Source organism: Pistacia vera, unplaced genomic scaffold, assembly GCF_008641045.1.
Source record: "Pistacia vera cultivar Batoury unplaced genomic scaffold, PisVer_v2 Contig32, whole genome shotgun sequence".
In the NCBI taxonomy this organism is placed as follows: domain Eukaryota; kingdom Viridiplantae; phylum Streptophyta; class Magnoliopsida; order Sapindales; family Anacardiaceae; genus Pistacia; species Pistacia vera.
This window is the reverse complement of record NW_022196135.1, coordinates 128,486-141,038: the sequence shown is the minus strand read 5'-3', so window position 1 is coordinate 141,038 and position 12,553 is coordinate 128,486. Positions and strand designations below refer to the sequence as shown.

General features: G+C 35.2%; 1 protein-coding gene across 1 annotated transcript; it reads left to right on the top strand.

Moving 5' to 3' along the window:
• Positions 1–8,833: 8,833 nt before the first annotated feature.
• On the top strand, positions 8,834–12,112 carry LOC116136775 (26S proteasome regulatory subunit 4 homolog A). The gene is made up of 6 exons (XM_031422448.1): positions 8,834–9,394; positions 9,486–9,731; positions 10,889–11,058; positions 11,142–11,358; positions 11,486–11,626; positions 11,891–12,112. Exons 1-6 carry the CDS (start codon positions 8,912–8,914, stop codon positions 11,972–11,974), a joined length of 1,341 nt encoding a protein of 446 aa, XP_031278308.1. The 5' UTR covers positions 8,834–8,911; the 3' UTR covers positions 11,975–12,112.
• The last annotated feature ends 441 nt before the right edge of the window (positions 12,113–12,553 follow it).

Here is a 12,553-nt window from a genome sequence, read left to right as displayed (position 1 = left end):
TCTTCTTTCTTCTTAGGCCACTCAATTTAGGTGACGTGTATGTAGGAATTCTTCTTTATACAACCTTCATCCACATACACTCTTACGGGTCGTACAATTCTTCTTCTTCTTATGCCACTCAATTAAGGTGACGTGTATGTGAGAATTTCTTCTTAATACTCATGGTTCCCATCACACCAACCTATTCGTTTCTCTTCTTTAACACTTTTTCTTTTTTTAATTCTTTAATGCTTATTCTTTCTTTATTTCCTTATTCTTTATTCTTTATTCTTTATTCTTTATTCTTTCTTAAGTTTCTACACATACACAATTATATGCATATGGATGGCTCATGCTTAAAATTTCTTACTTAAAATGCACTTATGAAATGCACATATGCAATGTTGCATAAAATTAAGGTTTCTACTCAACTTATACTTCTCTTAGGCATTTCATCAAACAATACTTGTACATAAACAAACCCTAATATAGTTATCACTCTATTTGTTTGTTAAACCATCTAAATTGAGAGAAAAACTCTCTTGTAACATCACCATACCTACACGGCAAAAACACTCCCAAAAGTTTCTCCAATTCTTCCAATTTCAACTCATCATCAAACCATCATATACACTCCTCATATTCAAATATATCTAACAACAAGCATAACTAATCATCCATCTCATCTCAATTTCTCAATAATCATAACATATGCATATTTAAAAGAAATCTCTACTTACTTGATTTTCTTAAACTTTAACTTGAGTTGGATTTTGAGTAAAATTTACTTACCTTATGCTTGAGTAGTCTCTACTAAGCTCTCTACTTTTATTGGATTCAAATCTTCTCTTCACCCTAAGCATAAACTCCATAAGAACTCAATTTTTACACAAATAAAATATAGATAAAGAGCAAGAATCCTTACCTCTTGAAGCCTAAAATCAAAACCCTATGAAAAACCACTCAAAATCCTTGGAGGATTGAATGAAAATTTGAGAGAAAATGGGGGAGGAGTGTGGCGGTGGAATGAAGAAAATAAGGGTTTCAAACCCTTAACACTTTAGTTTATAAACACACTTTCCCATTTTGCCCTTACTCTTTCTTGAAAATTTCATCTATGTCCCTTAATTAATTACCATAATGCCCTTATTTTTAATGCATTCTCTATGAAATTCTATCTCTTTTCACTCGCCACTTTTTCAACTAATTTTGAGTGAAAAGACCATTTTACCCTTAATGCAAGTTTAAGGCATTTTCTTCATATTCTCTTAAAATCATTTTAACAAAAATTAACTAAGGGCTATAAAAACATAAATTAAATCATGTACCTCCATGTTGGGCGTTACAATTCTCCTCCCCTTAAAAGAATTTCGTCCCTGAAATTCAAGCGAACAACTCTGGGTAACGATTCTGCATGTCTTGCTCTGTCTCCCATGTAGCTTCTTCAACTTTATGATTTCTCCAGAGGACTTTCACTAAAGGGATGCTCTTGTTCCAGAGCTCTTTAATTTTTCTGTCCAAAATCTGCACTAGATGCTCCTCATACACAATATTCTCTTCCAAGTCTATGTCCTCTATGTTCAGAATATGGGACGAATCACTTACATACTTCTGAAGTATCAAGACATGAAATACATTGTGAACTTTATCCATACTGGGTGGTAGTGCTAATCTGTAGGCTACTTTTCCTACTCGTTGTAACACCTCAAATGGACCAATGAATCTTGGAGCTAACTTTTCTTTATTACTGAACCGCATCACCCGTTTGTAGGGGGAAACTTTCAGAAAAACTTTGTCACCCGCTTCAAACTCAACTTCTTTTCTTTTCAGATCAACATAACTTTTATGCCTGTCTTGGGCTTGTTTCATTCTGCTTCTGATCAACTTTACATCTTCTATCATTTTTTGAGTCATTTTTGGCCCAAGAGCTATATTTAACTCATCTCTCTCACCCATCTCATCCTAATGCAGTGGAGATCTATACTGTCTACCATATAAAGTCTCATAAAGAGCCATCTTAATCGTAGACTGGTAGCTATTATTATAAGCAAACTCCACCAAAGGTAACATCTCATGCTAGGATACTTTATAATCAATATAGCATGCTCTCAAAATGTCCTCAAGCAATTGATTTGTTCTCTCTATCTGGCCATCTATCTGAGGATGATAGGTAGTACTAAAGGCCAACCGGGTACCCAAGTTCCTCTGCAAACTCATCCAGAAAGCTGAGACAAATCTGGAATCTTTGTCTGATACTATTGTCTCGGGTACACCATGAAGTCTCACTATCTCCTTAATATACATCTAAGCCAATTGATCCAAACTGGTACTTTCCTTTATTGGAAGAAAATGGGTTGGTTTAGTTAATCTGTCTACTATCACCCATATAGCATTATATCCTTTTTGCACTCTAGGGAGACCTATAATGAAATCCATCGAAATACTCTTCTATTTCCATTTAGGAATACTAAGTGGCTAAAGCAACCCTGATGGCCTTTGGTGTTCTGCTTTCACTTGCTGACAAGTCAAGCATTTAGCTACAAACTCTGCAATATCTTTCTTCATACCTGACCACCAATAGTCTTTCTTTAAATCTTGATACATCTTGGTTGCTCCAGGATGAGCAGTGTACGGTGTGTCGTGAGCCTCTGTAAAGATTCTCTTTCTCAACTCATCATCCTGAGTAATACACAACCGACTCCTAAAACGGAGGACATCATCCAACAACTGAAACTCTGATGTCTTGCCCTCATGCACCTACTGAACTATTTTCTAACACCACCCATCGGTTACTTGCTTTTCTTTAATTTTTTTCAGTAAGGTAGACTGAACCTCTAACCTAGCAATCCTTCCTGGTATGACCTCGATCTGCTCTTTACACAACTCTTCTATTAACTCTTTTTGTCTTGTGAGTTCGGACAAATAAGCTTTCCTGCTCAAAGCATCGGCTACTACATTAGCTTTCCCCGGCTAATACTTAATCTTACACTCATAATCTTTAACCAGCTCTAATCATCTTCTCTGTCTCATATTCAACTCCTTCTAAATAAAGAAGTACTTTAAACTCTTATGGTCGGTGTAGATATTACTCTTGGCACTATAAAGGTAATGCCTCCAAATCTTTAAGGCAAAGACTACTGCTACCAATTCTAAATCATGTGTAGGGTATCTTGTCTCGTACTCTTTCAATTGATGAGAAGCATAAGCTATAACCCTACCTAATTGCGTCAATATGGCACCAAGTCTCTACAGAGAGGCATCTGTATAAATGTCATAATCTACACCCTCCTGCGGTAACACTAACACTGGAGCTGTCGTTAATCTTTTCTTCAACTCTAGAAAACTCTCCTCACAGGCAATTGACCATGTAAAAAAAACTCTCTGTTTGGTAAGAACTGTCAATGGCTTAGCCAACTAGGCAAACCCTGCCACAATCTGGCGGTAGTAACCTGCTAGTCCCAAGAAACTCCTCACTTTTTTTACTGTCTTCGACCTTTGCCATTCTAGGATTGCCTTTACTTTATTAGGATCCACTAAAACTCTCTCACTAGAAACAGTATGACCCAGAAATATCACACGATCAAACCAAAACTCCATTTAGAAAACTTGGCATACAGTTTCTTTTCTCTCAATCGCTATAGCACAAATTTTAATGCATTCTCTATGAAATTCTATCTCTTTTCACTCCCCACTTTTTCAACTAATTTTAAGTGAAAAGACCATTTTACCCTTAATACAAGTTTAAGGCATTTTCTTCATATTCTCTTAAAATCACTTTAACAAAAATTAACTAAGGGCTATAAAAACATAAATTAAATCATGTACCCCCATGCTGGGCGTTACATACTAATTAAAAATTTTCAATTTAGTCCTCCATCTTTTCGGCTCTAACTCTTCCCCCTCAAGGTTTCAATTCCTTACACTTGCCCTCTAATTTACAAAGAAAACTTCTTAAAGAAATTAACAAAAATTGCAGGGTATCACAACCTTAGCCATAAAGCCCTCATATGCCTCACTAGCATTGGAAGCCTGGCACGTTCATGTTATAAATGGGTTGAACCACAACAAGATTATGTATCTACAATGCAAATCTGTTGATGATGATCTTGGTGCACACAACCTTACGGCAAGCTCTGAATTTACTTGGAAATTTAAGGTCAACTTTTTTAGTAGTACACTTTTCTAATGTTACTCAAGCTTGCTAGATGAAAGACTTCATGCTAAGTTTAAAGTGTTTTGGGTGGATGAATCCCTTTCTTACAAATGCAATTATAAACATTGCATTTGGGTTGCCAAAGATGATGGAATTTACTTGAAAAATGTCCCTGAAAGCTATGATATTTTTTGGCTTAGTTGGAAAGACTGAGCGATTATGATGATTACAAATTAATTAGAGTGTAATGTGCTTTGATTGCTCCATGTATGGCTATGTTCTTAGATATATAAGCTTCTAAATAAAGGGAATTTCCATGCCCTCTAATTTGAACTATCATTGCTTTAGGGTTGTGCTCGTCAATGGTCTTTTTGATAAGGGAATCTCCAATGGCCGAGCCATGCTCTAAGTCTATGGTCATGTTATGAATCTAAATTTAAATGTGTTGTACTATACTATATCGAACCCTTTGATATGATAATGCTTTCAATGGAGTTTAGGATTTTCTTTTCTTCTGGTAAGATAATCATTAAGCCATAGAGCAGTTGAAAGAACAAGATTCACTTGGACCTCTTAGGTCTTCTGAGTTCGAATCCTTATGACTACTAATAAAGGATAGCCATTTGAGACTTATTTGGCCGTTAATTTCAAGACCCTAAAGGATTAGTTGAAGTACGTGCAAACTGACTCAGACACTCTGGGATACCAAAAAAAAAAAAAACCAGGCAATGATTTATACATTAGTGTATTAGCATTACTATATCATTGTTAAAATGTATCTAATAATTGACAGATTTGAAATTGATATGAGATTACCACATAGGAAACATATCATCTATCACTGGTAGGGGTGTTTAAAAGAACCGTTCGGAACCGAAACTGTTGGGTACCAGGGGTTTGGTTCTGGTTCCTACCCAGAACCGATCTTAAACGGGTAAGTTCTGGTTCCAAAAATCTGGAACCATTACTGTATGATTCCGGTTTCGGTTTCGGTTTCTACAGTCAAGAACCGGAACCGAGAATTGGGACTGAAATAAAATATTATTAAAGAGTGGGGGGGTTTGTAATTTACCTGCCACATATAAAAACTTCAGATTAGGGCAAAAAAAATCATTTTCTTTCTTCCCTTCTCACGATCTTCATCTGCTCTTGGTCTCTGTCCACTCACTTCAGATTAAGGCAAAAACTTCAACTTTTTTTTCTTTTAATTTGTTTGGTGAAGCGTGATCATTGGAATCTAGAAGAAGACGCTAAAGCACTCCAATTTCTTAAGGTAATTTCCATTTCTTTCTTTTAATTTTATTTGACCATAAATGAACTCTATATCACACAATACCCAACCTGTGATGTGTTTACTGATTAATTATTATGTAAAAAGTCGTTATCAAGTTAGCTCTAGGTTTATTTGTAATGGATTTGATTTTATATATCTTTTCATTTTTCTTATCATAGTGATGTTTGAAAATCCTTAGCATTGTTTCGGTTTGTGAATGTCTCTGATTTGACATTGCTGTTACTTCTGGTGATATCATAGATAAAGTTGAAACCCTTGCCTTCTTTTGCTCTGTGTGTCGACACATGCATAGTTGATGACTTGATGTTGTGGTGCCTGCATTTGTGCTGGTGTATGTAGTGTTTTAACTTGATCTAGAGTAACTTCATTTCGACTTTAATTTCAATTTCAAATTACAGCAAAACAACTCATGATTCACAAAAGGATATTGCCTGTTGATTGTTCTTGTGTTGTGTTACACGTTCCAAGTCCCCTTAGAAGCACAAAATACAACATCTGTAGCTTTTAGATTTCAAACAAAAATACCACAAAGTAAACTTAAATTATAATTTTTATTTAAACAAAAAGGTATAATGAACTACAAAAAGTATAATTCACGATTGTTGAATCTAACCTTAGTTGAATATACATGTTCATCATCATATTTCTCCAGCGTCAGTCCATAAATATGTGGACTAAGGTTGCATTAGATTCTTACTTTTGCATCTACTCAGTTCATCAAAATTTGCTAACCAAAAGTTTGGTGTGCTTTAGAACAACTCTTCCACACTTTCCCACAAAAGAACCAATAAATAAACTCTACATATCATTAATTTATCTTACAAAAAGTTGACTGAAGCTGCAAATATTAACTACGCCATCTAAGTTAGATTATCTAACATACATTCCTTTATTTCTGTTGCTCTGCACTATTAATTTAGCACTTCAATCTGTAGCATCTGTTCTCAATCCTTCCAACTTCAATAATTTCAAAAAGTTTTCATCATAAAGAATGACAAACCGAACTGCAGCTGCTAGAGAATCCTTTGGAATGCAATACTTGATGTTTATGGAAGTGTGTTATATGGATTTCTTAAATGTCTTTGTTAGGTGATATGGAGTCCTGAGTATTCACAACATCCCGTGAAATCCATTATTTGTTTACCAAAGAGGATGTTGACCTGCTTGATGTTTTCACTTTTGTTACTTGCCTCTAACTTCACTGGCATGGTACTAAATAGTGACTGAATTGCTTCTTGATCTTTTGTTCTTATACAGCTTGGATTTGCTTGTTATTTACGTCTTATTTGAAGATCCTAAGACTCCCTTTTTTAATTACTACGATGATGTTTACCTGTATTCGTCATGTTAACTAGAATGTAGGATTTCATCAACAGATTTGCCTTTAATACTGAACTGGAACTTGAATAAAACATTTAAGTATACGTGGGCTTGTTCTTACTATCTTTTGTTCTCTTTTTTGGCCTCTTATGTAGAATTCTAGCAGTAATAATATTTTTATTTATTGATGATATAATATCATATAAACACTATGTTTATTAAATATTTTGGAGGCATTAGTTTGTACATAAGATATCATTCTTTTATATTCATATTTAGTTAATTTATTCCCAAATTATTGTATTCAATATTTTGAACTTATTAATTGATTTTCTTGTATTTGTTTCGTAGAAATTAATGCACATGAGGCAAGCAATTTAGAGCATAGAGCATGAGATATTTTTAGTTTTTCATATTTGGATATTGTTAATTGTTATGTTACTTATTTTATATGTTATGTAATTTCATTGTTTTAGTTTTGGAGTTTATAATTTTGAATTTGTGATTTTCAACGGAGTATTGTAATATTTTAATTTTGAATTTGTGATTTTCAATGGATTATTTTAATTTTGGAGTTTGAAATTTATAATTAATTTTGTTAATAACAAGTGTCAAGTGGGGGGTATTTGTAAGTTTTTAAGAGTTTTTTGTCATTTTAAAAACTTTGGGGGGGATAATAAATTTTACAGGGTACCCAGAACCAGAACCAGAACCGTTGTTACAGGTTCTGGTTCTGGATATCTCGGAACCAGAACCGTTGGTTTTGGTTCCGGTTCCTTCTAAAAGTGTAGGGTACCCAAAACCGAACACCCCTAATTACTGGTATGAAATATTTGAAATAAAATCTTGGATTTGTAGCATTAATTACTTTTAAAAATGTATACTGAAAGTCTGAAACAACCTATATCTTGATTAGGTTAGGCCAATCAAGTTAATTAATTACCAAAATTGTTATGAATAATATGATATTCGTTGGCTAGCTCAGCTATTCAAAGGAGGTCAATTAATACATTTTAACTATGGTGTGGCAATTACGTACAATAGCCTTAATGTCCTGCCCATTTAATTAAAATTATCAATCGGTGATAAAGGAAATAAAAAATATATTAAAATATAGGTTCATCTCATAATAATTATCTAGATTCATCTCGGAAAATAAAACATGAATAACTTTTCACTGCATAAATTAGCATCCAGTGTGCTTTATAGAACAAAAGCAAATATTAACAATGCAGGTCTCTTTGAGACTAGGTTTGGTGGTGTTTATGGTGATGGCTCTTTGCATGAGTAAAACACCAGTAACAGAATCTCTTTTCAACAAATTCTCAGTCCAGATAGTGAATGATTTCAAGAACCATACGCTGGAGGCTCACTGCAAATCCAAATACAACGATTTGGAACTCCAACACATTCCTGTACGGGGAGAGTTTAAATTTAAATTTCGCATAAACTTCACGTCCACCATACTCTTCTACTGCACCATGTGGTGGGTTGGTGGCCAAAAATCATTTAGCGTCTTCAAAGTGGATGACAAGTTTTTGTTAGACTTCTGTACTCTTACTTACTGCAGGTGGAAGGCCCAGGAAGATGGGATTTATGTTTATAGCGACAAGCATAAACAGTACCGTTTGATGTATCATTGGGATCACTGAGGGAGTAAGTGATTTGGTAATAATAATTGGAAAATAAAAATTATAAGAGTTTTTATGATATAATAGTAGAATATGATAGAGATATATAATAATTATTGCAGAAGTACATACTCTCTAGTCTTTACTATGCTAAATATATATTGCAAAATCAGTATTTTTATTTTTAAAGAGTAAATGGCAAATCTACTTAAATAGAGATGATTATTATAACACTTACCTAGCCGACACCTAAACACTAATAGGACTGACTGAGCCATTTGACACATTTCAAAAATTGTCAAAGCTGTTATCTGCTGCATCCAGCCCTTTTCCCTTCCTTATTTACACAGGCCCAATATTAGTCCAGCCCACTTAAGGCTCAATACTAATCCAGCCCACTTATGGCACATATCCCTCCACGGCTCTACCTAAATAAATAGAAAAGCTCTCTCAGTGCCCAAACACAAAAGCAAGCAAAGTGACTTGACCCCAAAGCCAACTCTCCTCAGTTTGAGATCGCGGCATTAGAAAGTTATGGGTCAGGGCACGCCCGGCGGTTTAAACAGGCAAGGTCCAGGAGGAGATCGGAAGGGCGATGGGGCCGACAAGAAAGATAAAAAATTCGAACCTGCAGCACCCCCTGCTCGCGTGGGACGCAAACAGCGCAAACAGAAGGGGTCCGAAGCGGCAGCCCGTCTCCCGACTGTTACGCCGTTGAGTAAATGTAAGCTTAGGTTGTTAAAGCTGGAGAGAATCAAGGATTATCTATTAATGGAAGAAGAGTTTGTAGCCAATCAGGAGAGATTGAAGCCTCAAGAAGAGAAGGCGGAGGAAGATCGCTCAAAAGTTGACGACTTGAGAGGGTCGCCGATGAGTGTTGGAAATTTAGAAGAGTTAATTGATGAAAATCACGCCATTGTTTCGTCGTCTGTGGGACCCGAGTATTACGTGGGGATTTTATCTTTTGTGGATAAAGATCAGCTGGAGCCTGGTTGTGCTATCTTGATGCACAATAAGGTATATTTTTTTTCTTCTTTTTACTTATAAATTTGAAATTGTGAAATGAAATTAGGGTTTTAATGTGTTATTTGTTTATTTATATTTTAAGGTTCTTTCGGTTGTTGGGCTCCTGCAAGATGATGTTGATCCAATGGTGTCAGTAATGAAGGTAGAGAAGGCTCCATTGGAGTCATATGCTGATATAGGAGGTTTAGATGCTCAAATACAGGAGATTAAAGAAGCTGTTGAGCTTCCTCTCACTCATCCTGAGTTGTATGAAGACATTGGTATTAAGCCTCCTAAGGGAGTCATTTTGTATGGAGAGCCTGGAACTGGCAAGACACTGCTTGCAAAGGTTAACTGTTGCCTTCTTGACTTGTATTTACCTCTTTATTTGAATTTCTTTTGCCTTAACTTGTATGCATTCCTGCTATTCAGTAGTACAACATATAGTGTTATGAGTGTCATAAATGATTGACTTCTTGGGATTAATGTAGTCAGCTTTGCATAACTAGGTTTTCTTTAGTCTTATATTTGCAACTTCTTAAGTTACTCTATTTGATGAGCATCAATTATACTTGTTCTGCTTTGACACGGATACACACCACCTCCCAGAGGCTTTGAATTTCAACTTTTCTTATGTTTGCTATTTTGGTATACAACTGTATTGCGATAGCAAATGGGATTTTCTGCAATTCCATTTTGATATGATAATATTGGCTGTATTAGTGTGTCCTGAAGTATAAACTCAACTGAAATTTGCGGTTGTGTTGTGTTTAAGCTTATGTTTTCCATGGTTATGTTGTGTTTAAGTTTATGTGTTCCATGTATATTATGCATTATGAACAATCTTCTTTAATCTTTAGTATGCTTATTGGTGCTTTCGTGAAGTGAACCTTTAGCTGTTTACCATTCACCCCTTAAAAGAAAATAAACATGTTGGTTTTATGCCTGCTTTGGGGAATAAGAAATGAACTGATAGAACTACCTGCAAATCAATTCAACATATAGCCAAAAATACAAGAACAGAAGCTGAAACTAACAATTCTGAATAATCCTCACTTTGTATATTAATCAAGTAGACTGGAAATCACTATTGGCGGAAAATGAAATAAGAACAGTAGCTGGATAATCCTAGCATTTCGAGGAGCTAGGGACCTCCATTGTTTACTCTTAAAAGAATGATTAGCCCTCTCTTGCTATATCTCAACAATATATACTAAGTTTTCCCGCAACTACCCCTCAATCACACAATTCTCACACCCACATCACACACACAGCCACGTGGACCATAACCCCTTAACAAACTATTCTCAATGCCTATTACGTCCCTTAAGTGTGTACACCTTATGCACAGCAGGCCTATCATGATCATGATGGGTTTTCGCTTTTTTCTATCTCTTGGTGTTAATTTAGATAGAATATAGAGAGCTGAAATGGTTGTTCTATTTGAATTGTCACTCTCAATTGTAAATAATTCTGTGTTCATAAGATTCATTCATATTCTTTCAGGCAGTGGCTAATTCTACATCGGCAACCTTTTTGCGCGTTGTTGGTAGTGAATTAATTCAAAAGTACTTAGGAGATGGACCAAAATTAGTGAGGGAACTTTTCAGGGTTGCTGATGATCTGTCACCTTCAATTGTCTTCATAGATGAAATTGATGCAGTTGGTACAAAGAGGTGAGTTAATTGACATTACCCATGGATGCCATTGTTCTCAGGCTTAGAGTGCTTTTGTTAAATAATTGGTGTATGTTCTACAGGTATGATGCCCACTCAGGTGGTGAACGTGAAATTCAGAGGACAATGTTGGAATTGCTGAACCAATTAGATGGCTTTGATTCAAGAGGAGATGTCAAAGTGATACTTGCAACAAACCGAATTGAAAGTCTTGATCCAGCTTTGCTGCGGCCTGGTAGAATAGACAGAAAGATTGAATTTCCTCTTCCTGATATCAAAACAAGGAGACGTATTTTCCAGGTACCAGTAACATTTCATTGTTATGTGAAAGCAGGACATAGAAAATGTTTTCCCCTAGGTATTTGTGCTGGATGATCGTTAAGCATGCATTACTTAATTTGGTAATCTTCATGTCTGTGGATTGCAGATTCACACATCAAGGATGACTTTGGCTGATGATGTCAACTTGGAAGAATTTGTTATGACCAAAGATGAGTTATCTGGAGCTGATATAAAGGCTATATGTACAGAAGCTGGATTGCTTGCTTTAAGAGAGCGACGCATGAAGGTGAGTTTACCACATCATAAGTTTACTATGATTAAGGTTTCTTGGCACATGGTATGGGAAGTTCTAATTCCTCAGGCTTTAGTCTGTGGAGAATGTGTGTTAGTTGTCAACTTTTCCTTGTGCCCTAGGTAGGACTTCCCCATGAGACGATTGACATTGCCCTTGTGATCTGGTGGCGACGTTATTAGATTGTCGTTCAGTAGGATTATTACTGATGAAAGTGATTTTGATTAAGGTGTTGATATTTCAAATCCCTTTCTTCAGGTGACGCATGCAGATGTTAAGAAGGCAAAGGAGAAGGTGATGTACAAGAAGAAAGAAGGGGTACCAGAAGGGCTTTATATGTGAAAGATTATTATTCTACATGTACTCTTTAGTTTGTTTATGTCTTGCACTGGATTTCCAAATTCATCTGTTTTTACTTTTTAATGACATTTGTCGTTCAGCTTCAAATGATTATAATACTCAGCGGCATTTTTTATTTAAGTAATGATACTTATTAACTAATTAAACTTTCCATTTATTTCTTTAGCAGCTTCATACATGGTTGCATTTTTACTTTTTAGCTCAACTGCTTCAAGTCAAAGTCATATGATTTATCTTCTTCATATTTCGTATTATATTCCTGAAAACACGAATAGAATCGTTAATATTAATGGGCGAATTTACGATACGAAATGAGTGTAAACCATATATTGGTAATTTTATATACATCTATATCCGAAAGTCCCAACTTGTAAGAGGTGACTATTATGAAAATCTTCAGTGCATATAACTGGTAATTTTTGAACATCTAAATCAAATTTTGGGATTAAAGATATTTTATGGAACTTAATTAATATTTCACAATCTCTCTATAAAAAAATATTTCAATTCTCGTGAATTCCCGACCATTCCATAGAAAAGTATCTTAATTACTATTTTCTC

Coding starts and splice junctions, on each gene's coding strand:
- LOC116136775 (XM_031422448.1), top strand. CDS start 8,912: ATGGGTCAGGGCACGCCCGGCGGTTTAAACAGGCAAGGTCCAGGAGGA. Junction 9,732..10,888: donor GCAAGACACTGCTTGCAAAG/GTTAACTGTTGC, acceptor ATATTCTTTCAG/GCAGTGGCTAATTCTACATC. Junction 11,059..11,141: donor GATGCAGTTGGTACAAAGAG/GTGAGTTAATTG, acceptor TATGTTCTACAG/GTATGATGCCCACTCAGGTG.